Source organism: Rissa tridactyla, chromosome 2 (assembly GCF_028500815.1).
Source record: "Rissa tridactyla isolate bRisTri1 chromosome 2, bRisTri1.patW.cur.20221130, whole genome shotgun sequence".
Taxonomy (NCBI): Eukaryota; Metazoa; Chordata; class Aves; order Charadriiformes; family Laridae; genus Rissa; species Rissa tridactyla.
In genome coordinates this window covers 25,300,457-25,317,063 of record NC_071467.1, presented here as the reverse complement: position 1 = coordinate 25,317,063, position 16,607 = coordinate 25,300,457, and the positions used below count along the sequence as shown (strand labels likewise).

Genomic DNA, 16,607 nt, shown 5'->3' with positions numbered 1-16,607 from the left:
CATAAGCAGCTTTACAATAGCGTGTTTGCGCTTGATTTCTTTGACTACATCCAAATCGAAATGGCTTTGATTTATCCAGCTGTAAACACTGGTCTAAGTTTTATCACGGTCACAATATATCAGAGGGATGGTAGGAGTGTTTAAACTAACAGAGGTTTGTTTATTCTATGCTGTGTAGAGTCTGGTCACTGTTATCAAATTATCTACGTTGTATGTAAAGCACAATGTCATTTGGAGCTGCTCATGAAATTTTTGTAAAAGCTGCACTGAGCAATACAAGCATATAATTTAAAATGGGACCTTGGACACTTTTATTCCCATATGGTGAAGAAGATGTATTGATTCTTGAATGATGCAATGATGTGATTGTGATGGAGATAGTCAGGTGGCATCTGGAAGAGGATTTTCAAAGCTAGGCTTGCAGCTTGGCATTTGGGGCAGCTGGACACGCTGGTGCCTTGTTCTGCTTCTGTAAAGTTTCACCCAACCAGTCTTTGCCTTTTTTTTTTTTTAAATGTGGCCATCAGCCATATAGATTTAATTTGAATGAAAACAAAAAAAAACCCAACACAAACCTCAAATTAATAAGAAAACAGCATGTTCTGTGCATGTTAATACAGAGAATGCAGCAAGCCTGTCTTTAAGGCAGATGCTATTTCCACTAACTGGTATGACTGAGGCTCTGTCGCTGAAAGCAAGCAAGTTAACCTTTCAACTTAAAATTGATTGTTGGCTTCTCTTAGTGTTCTTTCTAAGCTTGTATGACTTCTCTTTCATTCTGAATATATTTGCATTTTGACAAGTCACTCACTGTGTTTGCTTCATGGCAAAATAGCTATCACAGCAGCCCAAATTTACAGATTGGAAGAATCATGCTAGTTAGGGACATTGCTTTATTTACTCTGTCATCTTCTAGGATGAGTTCTACTGTGTGGATTAGCCAGACCCCACATGCAGTTAGTGATATGCTGCAGAGTCAGAGCAGGTGGGAGGAATTTCTGTCCTTCCTTCCCTCCCTGTAATTTCTCCTTTTCTTTTCTGAAAGGGCCCCATGTAATTTCATGAAACATGGAAACAGAGAAAGATTCTGAGATTGCAAACAACAATGTTGCGGTAGGTGTCTTCATTGTACCTTAATTCTTCCTTTTTTGTTAAAATATGTTGTTTCTTTGCAGCTTTGCTGACAAAAATATGCAATTTATTGCTTAAGAACATTGAATCGTTAAAATTGCTTATTTTCCTTCCTGCTACTTTGTGTTCACAGCCCATGGGACAACATGATCTGTAGACCAGAGTGGGAAGGATTACTGCAGCTTTGTTTCAGAAATGGCTCAAAACTCCCAGATCTGAACAGCCCTGAACCTTGTGATAAGATCAGATCTGAACTTTGTTTCAAGTACCTCTCTTGTTTTTCTATTAATAATGAACTAGCTAAATATACACTGATTTGTAGATCAAATGAAAGAGCTATTTCATCACCAATATCTGGAGCATCTAACATTTATTAGGAAATAACTTACATAGGTTTAAAACTCAAGTATGCATTATGACCTGGACAGGCTGGAGAGCTGGGCAGAGAAGAACCTAATGAGGTTCAACAAAAGCAAGTGTAGGGTCCTGCACCTGGGAAGGAAGAATGCCAAACACCAGTATAGGTTAGGGGCGGACATGCTGGGAAGCAGCTCTGAGGAGAAGGACCTGGGGGTCCTGGTAGACAGCAAATTATCCATGAGCCAGCAGTGTGCCCTTGTTGCCAAGAAGGCCAATGGCATCCTGGGCTGCATAGGGAAGACTGTGGCCAGTAGGTCGAGGGAGGTCATTCTCCCCCTCTACTCTGCACTGGTGAGGCCACAACTGGAGTACTGTGTCCAGTTCTGGGCTCCCCAGTTCAAGAGGGACAGGGAACTACTGGAGTGAGTCCAGCGTAGGGCAACCAAGATGATTGTGGGACTGGAGCACCTCCCTTATGAGGAAAGGCTGAAAGAGCTGGGACTCTTTAGCCTGGAGAAGAGAAGGTTGAGGGGGGACCTGATTAATGTTTACAAGTATCTAAAGGGTGGGTTTAAGGAGGATGGAGGCAGGCTCTTTTCAATGGTTCCCAGTGACAGGACAAGGGGCAATGGGCACAAGCTAGAACATAGGAAGTTCCATTCAAATACATGGAAAAACTTCTTTACGGTGAGGGTGACAGAGCACTGGAACAGGCTGCCCAGGGAGGTTGTGGAGTCCCCTTCTCTGGAGATTTTCAAGACCCGCCTGGATGCAGCCCTGAGGGATGTGCTTTAGGCAATCCTGCTCTAGCAGGGAGTTGGACTAGATGATCTCTAGAGGTCCCTTCCAACTCTGAAGATTCCGTGATTCCGTGATTCCGTAATCAGAGTAACAACAGATATTTTGAAGGGTATTTTATTACCGTAGTCATAGTATTCTTCCAGCCTTGTCTAATGGTCTTACATCTAAAATCCACCATGACCTTGAAGAGTCTGATAATCTCAATGGGGTATGACAGTAAAGAGACAGTTAAAACCATTGCTCATCCTGTTGGTGTGGTTGTATAAATGCACAGTTGCTGTTTATGTGATATAAAATATAACAGACTTGCAGTTTGCTTAGGATGTTTTACCTACAGCAGGGTGACCGTTTATTTTTTCATAACTAGTTAAGCACCGGGATGGTCATTAGCAAGCTTTGTTCACTATCTGGGCAGAAGAGAGCTCTGCTTAGTTGGGTCTGATGAATATTGGTATTTCTGGGGGTCAGCTACCTGCTGGGGACAGCCCTAGAGGAACTTTGTGATTAAATATCCGGTTGTGATCCTATCTGGGAGAGGAGCTTAGAGCCCGAAGGGAACTTCAAGGGAAAGCCACATGTTTCCTCTCCATCTCCAGCATCCCCTGGAAAAGCAGACCTAAAGGGTTGCGTTAAGTTGGATTGTGACTTTGGCTTAGGAAATAGCTCCATTGATTGTAAAATACATGGAAGCTTCTTGAACTGATTGAAGTGTAAGTGAATGCAAACAGTTGCTACAGACAGAAATGCTGCTCAAAACCCCAATATGTGGGTCATTCTCACAGTTCCCTCTCCCCACATCTGACCTTCAAACCATCCAGAAGGTGACTATTTCCACCAAATCTCTGGGGTGGTTTGGAAGCTGTTGGCACAGGGTGGAACAAGTGTCTACCACTGGTCATTAGCAAGAAGCTCTTTGGCTAGTAGAGAGCAGTGAAGAAAGCCCTTAGAATCACAGAATCTGAATTTTCTAAGTTGGAAGGGACCTTTCAGATCATCTAGTCCAACCATCAACCTAACACTGGCAAAACCCATCACTAAACTATATCTCTAAGCACTATGTCTACCCCCTTCAATACTTTGGGTTTCTAAGCAGGTTTATAACAACGGCTACTCTACTCATAGAGACATACAGAAATGCATTTGGTTAGGAAAGATGGTTTACATGGGTCGGGGTCTTATAAAGTACTTCACTTGACCCTTGTGTGTGACATTTAAAGCTTAATGCCATTAAAATAAATCACATGCTCAAACTTTAACTGCTTTGCTGAGCTGAGGCATAAACACACACATGAAAAGGAATTCTAAATTAGAGAAAGTGCCAATTTTGCAATGACTTTCATCCCTCTTACACTATGTTTAAAAGAGCATGCAAAATATAAAGCATGTATAAATCCAACGACCAATTTTAAAACTATCAACTTTGGTAAGTAGTTTCTACATAATGTATGTAGCCATATGTTAAGTAGTCTCTACATGATATATATAGCCATATACCTCATTTTAAAGACAGCAGAAATAAAGTAAACTATATTGAAATATACAGCATGTATACATATATATACAGACATCTAATACGGGTATATAACTCTTCTAAATTGAAATGCCCTAAGTAGGGAATCCCCTAAATAAGGATCTGTGAATCACCAAACCAGGGTAGTCACAGACCCAAGATTAGGGCTGCAAAGACAGAAAATACAAAAGTAATGGAAGAGTCCGTGTAGCTTTTGAAGAAACAAGTCATGCCTCACCAATCTGGCAGGGCTTTTTCAGAGGAGTTTATAACCGTTTTTGTAGTTGGATCTGGTCAGCAAAGTACAGTTGAGTCTTCAAAAGCTCCTGGATCAAAGACCTTTAGAGAAATAAGCTACGGTGAGATAAGAGGTATTTTCCACTTGCAGAGTAATACCTGATTAAAGGGAGGTAGAAATAAATTGTCAGTCTTCATAATGGAGAAAGGCTTTATTAGGCTGCACAGACACATTTTTTGGGGGACTTTGGATGTTTGTCAAATTCAGTGTTAGCTGCAAAGGGAGTGAATAGCAAGTTTGCAAAGTTTGCTGATGACTACTACAAATATTTCATATCAAAACTAATGCTGACTGTGAAAATGTGACAGTAATCTCATGCTAGAAAATGCCAAAGTAATACAATAGCCAGCGACATTTCATTGTCAATAAATGCAGAGTATATGGGCTATGCATACACAGCAACAGGATCCAGATGAGTTGTTGTCAAGAAGAAAGATCTGGGAATCACTGTGGATAATTGTCTGAAATTGTCAACTCAGTAGTGGTTTGGTTTACCAACCAGGGATGGTAAAAAACAGTTTCGCGCTGCCAGGGAAGGAAAAGGGAAGGAACAGAAAGCATCCTTAGGTAAGGTGTTATGGTACGCCGCAGTCACATCATAAATCCGTTCACACACTGGCGTTTGTGGGCAGCTTGGGCTTCTTGTTTCAGGAATGGTGAAAGAGAATTAGAAAAGGGAGAAGAAGAGTCATCATCTGCCTGTATCTGCAGAGATATTAAATAGTTTCCATATGAAGAGGAGTCTTCAACTTGGGAAAAAGCTGCGGAGATAGGGTGTGATAAAAATGTATTAAACCATCAATGCTATGGAGAACGTGAACAAAGAAAGGCAGGGTGCTACTTCTGCAGCTCATGAAGCGAGAACCGTAGCGTGCCCCCATGAAATGCTGGGGGACACAGTGCATTTTCTCAGGGAGCTGTGATGGGCAGAGGTGTAAATAGATTCAAAAATGGGATTAGTGAGCCTGTGGAGGATCTCTCCATCAGAAGTAGCCAGACGGCAAGCATGGGGTCGCGTTTGGGCAGTGCTTGGCTGTTCAATACCCCGCTAGAAAGACTCACCCTTTTATTTTCTTTTTTTTTAAAAAAGAGCCTTGCTGATTTAAGACAGAGGGCGGACGAGTGGAGGAAGAGCTTCTGGTGCCTTTTACTGTTGAAGCTTCATCTGTTTGTTGGGGTTTTTTTCCAGTCAAGTGCTGTTTAGGATATTATTTTAGAGCCTAGTCAACCTGTGCTCTATGGACTAGAACAACTTCCTTCCCTGAGACCTCATTTCACAGGATTTTATGCGAGTTTAGATTGAATCCCCAGCTGTCACCGGTCCTTTGCCACAATGAGTGAAAGGTTAATGCGTTGCAAAAGTAACTGTGATAATCCTGAGCTGTAATTTAGTCTGTTTAATGTATCCAGAGGATTAATACTCAAATGCATTAAGCAAAGCAAGAAATAATGCACGCTTCATATTGTCTCCCTTACACTGTAGTCTCATTTAATTAGACACTGAAACAACCGACTGAAAGCTTTCCCTCTGCCTTGTTGTTTGAATCATGAATTTTAAAGACTTTTGAGAGAATGACTCAGGAGGTGAAACAGCAGGGCTTCTGATGTTATTTATAAGCTCTGTACTGGAAACTATTTCAGTGTCTGCAGCCATGAAACTCAACTAACTTAGCCTGTAATTTCATCATTTGAGACTAAATGACAGGAGAACTAATGCTGTCAGCGCTCCACTAAACAGCATTAGCATTCTCCATTGCCTCTGCTTACTTGAAAAATGGGTAATGAAATAATTGGCATTAAAGCCAACTATCAACTACAGGTTATCCCACGAAAGAAGAGGTTAATATGGGCACCAAAATGCATGCAATACAAGTCTGCAATAATTGGGTTTTCATTACAGTAATAGTTCTGCAGGGCTGCAATTAAGCGAGGGCGGCTCTCACAAAACATCTGTGTAACACCTCGTGCAAGCAGGCAGGCGCTCCGCGGGGCATCCATGCAGCACCGAGGAGGCTGTGGCATGGGACAGACCTTCCAGCCATCCCATCCCAGGCAGAACTGCTGTTGCAGCAGGCTTACTGCCTGACCATTTAATATTTGTGACTTTGTTGGGTTTTAAAAAGACACTAAATGAAAATAAAAAAGAGAATTAAATGATATTCCTGTTTATATCTTTTATCTGTTTCTTTTCCTTTGGTAGCTCTTTGACACATACCCTTTGAAGGAAGAATCATGCGTCTCCCCACCTCTGCCCTGCAGTTTTGGCCTTTTAAAATGCCCGAGGCAGCTCCCGCTATGAGAAGAGAGAGGCTGTTGATTCTGTTGCCGTAGGGACACATGTGTACCCCCACACCCGCGGTTCATAGGAGCACAAAGCTGAGTTAGCACTCTGGCGTGAGGAGGGGAATGCTTGTTGTCTTTAGTATTCTTTGCTTCCCTGGTACATAGCAGTTTTTAACTGCGCTGAAGGTTGTGATGCCTCTTTTTTTTTCCCTAATTCCAAGTACTCAGTGTAAAGGAAAAGGACATATATATTTCCTCAGGTCTTGCTTTATTTCCGAGGCATTGTAGTTTCTTAGTACATTCCTGAATAGGGTCATTGGCATTAAAAAGTCCAAGATTGGAATAAACTTGGCAAGGAGTTTTCCTTATTTCTTAAGGAAAAAGCAGGAAACAAAAGCAATCTTTAATAATGGGAATAAAAGGAATTTGTCTTTTGTAGCCAGAAAATCACTGCAGAAATAAAAATAAGTTTTCAGATCAGGTGTTTGTGTTATCTTTGATAGTGCACAGATTTGTTTTGACAGGGAGATGAAGCTCGAACACATAGGTACTTGGAAGGTGCAAGAGATGCACATAGTTATCTTGCAAAGCCTTTCTTTTAGCTTCGTAGACTTTTGGAAACATTGAGCAAAATATTCCTTGTTAAAGCATTTCCAACTTTGCTGTTAGGAGGTAGTACAGCTCGCTCAACAGGGCACTGGCCTAGGCTCAGATGTCTGGCATCTATTCTTTTCTCAGCAACTGTGAGAAAATGAACGTGCCATTTCATCTCTGCATGCCTCTTTCATCCTGCAGTCCCTCTTGTCTGTTTAGCGTGTATGTTCTTCTGAGCTGGAGTCTTTTTTATTTGGAGAGGTATATATACTGTGCAAAATCGTGGAGTGTCAATTCCGTCAGCTTCTCTAGGGACTACTGTAAAATGAAACCTGAAAAAGTTATACATTATTGTAATTCATTAGCATATTAATTTATATAATTTATATTCATTATATAAATTATTATTAATTATATAAACTTTATTAATAAATAATATATGGCAGTGTACATGTAGAGGTCAGTATCCCAAAAATCTAACTGTAATATTGAAGATTCAGCACACCCAAGAGAGGTTACACAACCAGTGGGGAATTTCATGTGTTTGAAAGTTTCGTGGAATAGTTGTGTTGCGAAGTTTACTTGAAAGCAGACAACTGGAAAGCCATTGATAGGGCTGTACAGCAAACATATATTGACTTCAAGACTCCTATTTGGCTTGCTTTGGCAATTAAATGCTATTCAGGATATAAAAAAAGAAAGAAAATGTAGGGAAGAATGTAATGCAAAATGTTTTACACTGAAAAAAATACTCAGGAGTTACTATATGCTATCCCCCTTGAAGATATCTGTGTTTTAAGGAGACAGCCTTTGTGATCATTCTGATAATCAATAACTAATTTTCTGTTCATTGTCGGCACAAATGACAATAATTTTAATGCTTAAATAACTGGCATGAGAGTTTAAACTAATGATGACTTATCGCAGGAGTGCATATGAAGGCATTAGTGCCTGACAGTGATTGACAAGAAGCAGTGGTCATCATTGACACGCTCATCATTCATTTTGTGGTTTATTCATCCTCTTATCTCAATAGCAGCATCGTATCTCCTCAAGTCTGTAAGAAAAAAATGCGGCAGACAGTTTATTAATGTGTGAAGAATTGGTGTTTAATGTGGACATGTTGTAAGGCAGGTAAATATTCTGGTCATCAGCTAATTAATATTCACATTGTGCATTTCATGCTGAGATCAGAAGCTAGAAGGGATGGGCTGTTTTTCAGAATTCCTCCACGTGTGTGTGTGCATTCTCATGAAGATACTCTTACACAGCTGATTACTGAAAATACACTGTCAGTATCAATTACCAAAGCAGCTGCTTTTACCTGCCTTATGCAGTGCATCGAATCAGGTATGAAATAGCTGGTTATGAAGAGACTCACGAAAGAAGTTCAGGACAAGAATGAGCTTGACTTGAAGAATTTGTTTATGGTGTGTCAGTTATAAGAGATGTCTGAATGAGCCAAGGAGATGGCACCATGGGTTAGAGAGTCCCACAGAAGAGTTGAGAGTGGCAGGCACCTCTTCAGATCATCTCGTCCAACCGCCCTGCTCAAGCAGAGTCAGTTGTAGCAGGTTCCCCAGGACAATGCCCACTCAGGTTTTGAGTATCTCCATGGATGGAGACTCCACAACCTCCCTGGGAAACCTGTGCCGGTGTTTGACCACCTTCTCAGTAAAAAAGTGTTTTCTGGAGTTCAGATGGAATTACGTGTGGTTTTTTTCATGGTCATTGTTTCTTGTCTTGTCAGTTGACACTGCAGAGGAGAGCCTTGCTCCCTCTTCTTCATTCTCTCACATCTGGTGTTTATACACACGGATGAGATACCTCCTGAGCCTTCTCTTCTCCAGGCTGAACAGCCCCAGCTCTCTCAGCCTTTCTTCATATGAAGGTTGCTCCAGTACCTTAATCATCTAAGCGGTCCTGTGCTGGACTCCAGTAAGGAGCTCCAGATGGGTAGATAGAGACATGTCATTTCTGGAGATGGTGCCCCCAGTGCAGTGGCACAGGAGTGGCATATCTTACTCCTACTCTGTGAGTTAGACACTATCTGGGGCTAGGAAACAAGGTCCTGATGGCACGTTCATAACAGTGCCTCAGGCAAGTCACAAAGAGGACAAACAGAGAAGGTGGCAGGATTGGCAACGGTAGCAGCAAAAGGTTGACAGACAACAGTTGTTACGTTTGGTTGTTGCTTCTGGTAACAGCGACCATAATTCACATTAACAAAACAAAAAGCAATGGACAGCTTTGGTGCAGCTTTATACCATTGTGTTATTTTTCTCACAACTACATGACAGTGAACCAATTCCTGAAGAAACACTTGCGCTTGGTGGCCAAGCTTGGAAGATGGCAAGTCTTAAAAGAAGGTGCAGCTCTTGGGGAAGGGAAAAGGGGTAAATAGTATTTATATTTCAATTGTGTGTAGCAGGCCTGCAATACCTAGTATCAATATTTTTCCTAGGAGCTGGATTTGATCCCAGGACGCCTGCCTGCTGTGCTGAGGGGACCCCTCAGTGACTAATGATTTCGTCAGCTCAGATGACACCAGTATCACCCCAAGCCCTAGAGTGCGATCTGGGTTTTCAAGGCATTTGGTCACAAAAGAACATATGCTGGTTGTGCATATTTTTAGAATTATTACATTTATGGAGTAAGTTGATCTGTTTGGCAAGTGCTGCCCTGCTTTATAACCTGAGGACAAAATGGGTTTCATCTGCAGCCTGCTCAGCGTGCACTAATAGGTTAGGTATAATAAGGAAACAATCTCAGAAGGAGTCGAAAGCAGAAAAACAAAGCACAATAAAACCACAACAAAGAAACCAGAAAGCCCAACCCGAGAAGTCAGAGGCATTACTGAGTGTTTGCCTCTGACCCTACTTACACAACTGTTTCTCACAGAGGGCAGGTAAGGCGGTGCCTCGCTGCGACAAGGAGAACCCTGCTTTGTGTTCCCCAAACACAAACGTCGTGCTAGCGAATAGGGGACTGCTTGGCTCCAGCAGCTGCTCTGGACATGAGATGTATCTTCTCTGGACCCTCGGTCAGACCCATGGCAAGGGGTCCCACCAGGCACAGGTGGCACTAGATACCTGCCATTAGGCAACTGAACTGGACCACTCTTCTAAAGAGGGTTTCCTGCCACTCTGTAATGGAACGATGAATTATCTTTTTATTATCTTATTGAAGCTGCAAATGATTAATTATTTTGGGTTTTTAATTTCCAGTATTTTTGATGCATTCAAATAATAAGTACAGCATTTTTGGCAGCGGTTTTTAACATCCCCTGTTTCCATGCCACAACATCTACTACATCCAGCTAGAAGCAGTTTCGCAGTGTTTGTTCCTCATGTGATTTGCATCACTGTGAATGTGAACAGACTGAAAAAGGACAATTAAAGAGGGTCGTTTGGCAAACGTCCCTTTTTTTTTTTTCTTTATGGGTGTTCTTGCTCTGCAAACGCGGGAAAGCAGCAAAGCACATAAAATGTGACAGTCGAGCACCCAGCCCGACGGTTGTTTTTCTGTTTGAGTATTGGTTCCACCTAGAATTAAATACATACCTACGTAGCACCTCCCATCTGAGGATTTTAAGGCACTTAATTAGACCTTTCAGACTCTTGTAAGGCTGTGTACTATCCCCTTTTTAGGTGGCTAGCATGGAGACGAATGAGTAATTTGTAGCAGGTCTACCAGACGTGGCTACTCATCTGTTTTACTTGACTGCTAGTTTATATAGCTGGCAAAAATAAAGCTCCATTTGTTACCAGCTCTTGTTCCTGAGGGAAATGTTACATAGTAACAACAGAAAAAAAAAAAAAAGCCCCCTTTAGATCAATTTTATGTGAAAGAACAAAACTGGAGCAATTGGAATTTTAAAACTTGCGTCTAGGTGAATTTTTCCAGTTTCTTTCAAGCTTCTGGAAGTGGTATGTTTGGCTTCCCGGCAAGTTTTGTTTGAGAAGTGTCAATAATACGGGGACTATCGAGGATGCAGTTTGGTCAGCCAGACGATGGACTTTGAAACCTCACTGTTTGAAGCGTTATGCGGAGTCCTTCTCTCCCCGCCCCTGCCTTGCGGAGGATGGCTGCTTGCGCTCACAGCCATGCTTCTTCTGATAGTTTTTTAGAAAAGGGGCTGTAGGATCCCACGGGCTTTATTTAGGTAACCCAACATGATTGCAGTCCACAGAGCCCTGCAGAACTTCCCTCTTCGTGGTCGTCTGCAGGGGTTGATCTTAGTCCTGGACGTATTTGCTGGCAAAAGGGTGCTGCTCAGTGTCTTGCTGCAGCCTGGTGACCTCTGGAAGCCATAAGTGTCTCCAGGCAGCTAACATCAACATGGAGAAGTCTCAAATTTGGAGCAGGAGACGTGAAAATTACTTGCAGTCATATCTGTGCCCTAGGTTGTTTCATGTCTAGAGGCTTGCGTAGGGCTCTCGGCTGGAAACTGTTCTTGTGCTCAACGCCAAGAACATGGATTTTCACTTTTGTTTCTAATTGTGTAGGGTAAAACTGCTTTCTTAGGGTCTTTCCCTTAGTCTCACAAGATGTTTGCAGGTCATTGACTTCAATGCTAGCCCAAGACATGAAAGAGACAGCACGGCCAGTTTAGGGTGCCTTCAATATTCTCTCTCCTCACACACTCTGATGTTTCTTGCGCAGTCATCGCTTGATGCCAAAGCCAGGTCATTTTCTGATTTTTAAGATCAATTCAGAGAAACAAATCTGTTTCAGCATTTCAGGGAGTTAAACGTTACTAAACAAAGGACGTTTATCCTTGTTCCATTCACAGACATAAAACACTACTCGGTAAATCTATAGTTACTATGATTACTGAAATGTCTACAACAAAATCCAGGCAACCAATTTTTGTCTTGAGTCTTATAAAAGTGTTCAAAAATTGTAATGGCTTTGCCTCAGTGGCTTAACTTCTAATGTGTCTGTAGTGCACAAGTCCATCAGTTAAAGAATTTATCATAGTTCAGCCCTTTTATGGTTGTATATATTTAAAAGAATTCAGAATCAAATTTTAAAAGTGAATACGAGTTGACATAAATCCAATGCTAGAATTATTGGAACGTAATTCAGCACCTGTAACCTACCCGGTGACTTCTGTGGGATTGCATTGCCTCAAATCAGTAACAAACAAGCCTCTTAGGAGCAAGAAGAGCTTCTTATAATAAAATCAGTCACAATACTGTATAACCATATGCTACAGCATTTGGTCTTTCTGCGTACCATCTCTCTCATGAAGGGATCTTAATCTTGGATGGAATTATAAAATGCATTACCTTTCTCTTCCTTTTCTCTAAAATAGCCGTGAAACAAGTAGTCCAAGTCAGTTCCCATTACAGCCACAGAAACATGCCTGTTAACCACGGTGAGAGCTGGACTCCGTCCTGAATGGCTATATGAGTGATCAAAAGATATGTATTACAGGAATGTACAGTTACGCTGTGAGAAATTTTGCTTTCATTCTCTTCAAAGGCTTCAGGCATCTCAGGGAAACCAAGAAAAATCATAACTGTAAGCCTTATGAGCACACATGAGTTTATCAAAGCCCTCATCATCTCTTACTGATTTCCACTGCGTGTAAATAAATACATGAATAATTTATTTACTTCATCTTTATAATCAAACGGTCCGGGGGGTTTTCTTTCTGTCTTACTTGGCACGGTAGGAGTAGCCTCAGTCAGTGTTTCCGCCTGGGGCCCACAGCTCGTACTCATGAATTCGCATCAGTGCTTGTTCTCCGGGCTGGATGACCAAGCGAGGTGGGGGTCCACTTGTGCTGGGTGGGAGCTGTGCACCTCCTAGCCCCAATCCGCAGGCAGACCAAGGGCATCAACACAAAGGAATTGCAAGCAGTGAAGCGGCATGGTGGGGGAAAATTATTTTCCAACTTTGGGGTGGAGTTCTGCTATGATGAGAGGGTTGTTGACATTAAACCAAAGCAGATGGAGGCTGATAAAACCAGAGAAGAAGAGGCAGAGATAATGAACTGGTAAAGGAAAAATTGCAAGGGGACGGGGAGGCAGAGAGGGTTGGTGGCGACCGGACCAGGCGGAGAATGGCCAGCGTGAAAATACCCCACTGCTGTCTCTGCTGCAGCGCCTGGTGGGGCAGCAGCTTCTCTGGCTCCTCTGGGCTTTGGTTTGCCTTGGGGCCTTGAGTAATGCCTCACCGGCATTATTTGTGCTTCCTGAGCCCACCTGGGCTGGGGAAGAGTAGTCCTTTCCCTACCTGTGTGCCCCCAGAGGGAGTCAGTTATTCCTGAATGGGATGCACTGTGGTTTCACCCAACTTGCTTCTGCCCTGGCTGATGAGGACTCCTGACTGCGAGGGTCACGTAGTCCTGGGCTGTCTGGGTTACCCAAGGTTATCTGGAAAACTGCTCTAAAACAGCACATCCTTGTGATGAGCAGAGGCTCAGAAGCAGAAGCAAATTCCAAAGCTTTCCCCAACATAAATAACAGCAAGGAAAGGATCCATAACTCAGTTGTCACTCCTCATCGGAGCAGTGGGATGAACGGAGGAAGCACTGCTGCAAGTGGGGTCACTGTAGGGATTTTCCTGCTTGGGCTCTGGTAGTCCTAGAGGGAAATGGATACATACTGTTGCTGAGGAAACGAGTCTCCCGGGGGAAGGTCGGCTTTTCCGCGGTGTGAGTTTTTGCTGCCTCGTGCTCACTCAAGTCAATTAACCTAAAACCTACAAACTGCACACACCACAGCTCTGTGCAGTTGTTATATGGAGCTTTATACAGCTGCATGTGGATTTAATCACAAACAGCCCAGGAATGGATTCAAGTTTATATTCCTCTTTAAATATTTGTATTGCTATAATGGAATATTGCCCGTTTTTCTCTGTAGGTGCCAGCTTGCGTGATGACCTCAGTAAATACTTCTGGTTTCATCATTCTCAAGGGGACACGATGACAGTTCAGGATCCAAACCAGATGAATCTCTGTGCTGCTGTTTGGACTGTTGTCTCCTATGTAATTGCTGACATGGAGGAGATGTTGCCAAGGTAATAAAACAGTGAGAAAGAAGATGTCTGTTCTTCAGTAAAGATTGTGAGTCCACTAATGCATGTGGTCTACAGCTGTGGGAAATTCCATTTTTCACCCTGATTTTGTGCATTATGATGTCTGTTTTCCTCAAAGCACATGCTCTTTAAAACATTCCTGTTTCTTTTTGCTGTTTTGATATCTTCTGTTTGTGCTTTTCACTTAAAATTTCTTCTTTTAAGTACTTTTTAGATTTCTGGTGAAGGTGTGATACCTCTTTGACTACGATATAATAATCATTTCTATGCAAAGATCCTGTTCAGCAGGAAAAATATGCCAAATAAATTTGTTGCATCAGAATAATTAATGAATTGAGTTAGTGTGCACGTTTGTGGGTTTGTTTTCTGTCTTTCACTCTATGCATTAGGATGATGTACTATTAATAAAACAGCTATTTCTTTTTACTCTCTTAAGATAATACTGCAGATTCTATATAGTTTTCAGGTTACAGGACAAATTAAACTTGACTGTTTTAATGGTAATATGTGGTAAAATGGTCAACTAATGGTCAAAACGCTAAAATAATATGGCTTTTAATGGTTCGTTCCGCTCCCATTGTTAAATCCTACTGAAGCCTTCATGCGAGGCTCAGATAAACCAGGACACCGAGGGCAGGAAGCCAACCGCAGGACTCCCAGATCTCCCGTGTTTCTTCAGGCACCTCCCCATTGAAAGCTGCGTGTGTCCTTTTCTTTCTGATGGAAGGCTCACCGTAGTGACATGCAGAGAATTTCATATGGCAGTTTTTCTCTGAAATGCTGTGATGTTTCAGAAATGACATCACAGCTGTGATTTGTGACCTTTACTACGTGCCAGCTGATATCCAAACTAAGTGTAAGAGCAGATTTCGATTCAGGCTGCTGAAGCCATTCCCAGCTTCCCTTTCTTGCTGGGGTGCCCGCCCCTGCTGGAAGCCAGGTGAGAGGATACTCGTACATACGCACTTTGACGGGGGAATTAATCTGGGAATTTGATTCTTGCATACTTTGGGTTTTTTGGGTTTGGGTTTTTTTCCTGCTCAAAGATTATGAATATTCAGATGAGTTTCAGGGGTATCTGTAGAGAAGATATAACTGGTGTTGGGGAATATTTTAAGGCGTATGATTTCTGCTCATTTCTTTGTGACTTGATCCCTGTTTGTGCTTTTAAATTTTACAACAAACAAATTTACTGATGTGAATAACTGCTCCAATATAATCAACACCAAACAACTAACAACACGGAGGATTAAACCAAACGGCAGGCAATGCCTGGTGCTGTTAATCAGTTTTGTAGGTGAGCAATAGCTGAGTGATGAGCCATTCATTTTTATAGAATTAATAACCATGATATCTGTTTACCATGATAATAGCGGGTTTACATCAAATTTATTAAATATTTCAATTTTCCCTCCAAATCATTTCAGGAACATAAAAGCTGCTTGGAGATAGTCTGCTCTTTCTTTTAAAGAACCATTGTTGAAATAAAGTTAGCAAAAATTTCCTCTGCTTTCAAGGCATGGTGCCTGTGCTTGTTTTTTCTGATGTGCTTGACAAGAGCATAGCTGGTGATGCTCACCACTGACAGATCCTCAGCTGTCTCTAAACCCAGCCTTTTGACCTTCACAGAGCATTCCTGACTGTTTCCTGAACCGTGTTCCACATCTTTTTCCCTCAAGGTATGCCACTTTGTACGCCAGATATTCCGAAGGGTTTTCCATGGAGTTACAGTTATTGTTACAAATCTTAACGTGTGCTAACTTGGAAACGAGGTTTATTTGTGTTTTTCTCCAATGCCGCAAGTCAAATGGAGAATCTCTGGAGTCAAGAATACCCTCCGTAGAGGAGAACGCTGCGGTACGCCCGTGGTGCCACAGCACATCCCAAGATCTGCTCGTTGGCTCCTAGGCTACGTAACATAGGTTGTAAGACCGTGATGCCCCTGAAGAAAATTTAACCTTTGCAACAATTTCAGATACACAGTTCTAGAGAGAAGCTCTGCAGAGTGGATTTGGAAAAAAAGGTTACAAAACCAAAATCGCCATCTTATTTTTTTATAAAGAGTGAAATTAAAAATCTTTCAGGTCTCAAATTGAAACCCAAAGATCTTTTTACATGTAAAAACAGGTTTTGTTAAAATAAGACATTGTCTTTTTGATTCACCAGGTCTTTTTTGTCTGATCTGTAATAGTTCTCAAATCTAAAAGTTCAGGTGTTCACAGTGCTGTCCTGATAACCAGATCAAATTCAACCAGATCAAATAAATGGAGAGATGCTAATAAATTTCTTACTTTTTCGGGTGGGTTTTTGTACTTTCTGTGCAATAGCTCATCTTTATCCCTTCTCAGTGAAGCAATTACGTTGTTTTAGTTGCTGGCAATTAAACTTATATCGGTTAGTCAATTTTCAATTCGAGAGCACTTCCGACGCGATCCAGGTATGCCAACAGAATTTTGCCTTCCACTTGCATGCCGCCTTTGGTATTTGAGAATCTTCTCAACTTTAGTGGAGAAAGTAATAGCTGAGGATATTATTTATATTACTGTGTTACCGTTATTGTCTGGGTCAGCTACCATAAAT

The 16,607-nt window shown here is 41.8% G+C and overlaps 1 protein-coding gene across 4 annotated transcripts in view; it reads left to right on the top strand.

Moving 5' to 3' along the window:
- Positions 1 to 16,310, top strand: part of CPQ (carboxypeptidase Q) — a 162,091-nt gene extending 145,781 nt beyond the window's left edge. For all 4 annotated transcript variants that reach the window (XM_054192637.1, XM_054192638.1, XM_054192635.1 and 1 more), the window contains one exon: positions 13,853 to 16,310. In XM_054192637.1, the coding sequence (XP_054048612.1) occupies positions 13,853 to 14,013 (161 nt within the window). In that variant the 3' untranslated portion in view covers positions 14,014 to 16,310. The remainder of the gene's footprint in view (positions 1 to 13,852) is intronic.
- The last annotated feature ends 297 nt before the right edge of the window (positions 16,311 to 16,607 follow it).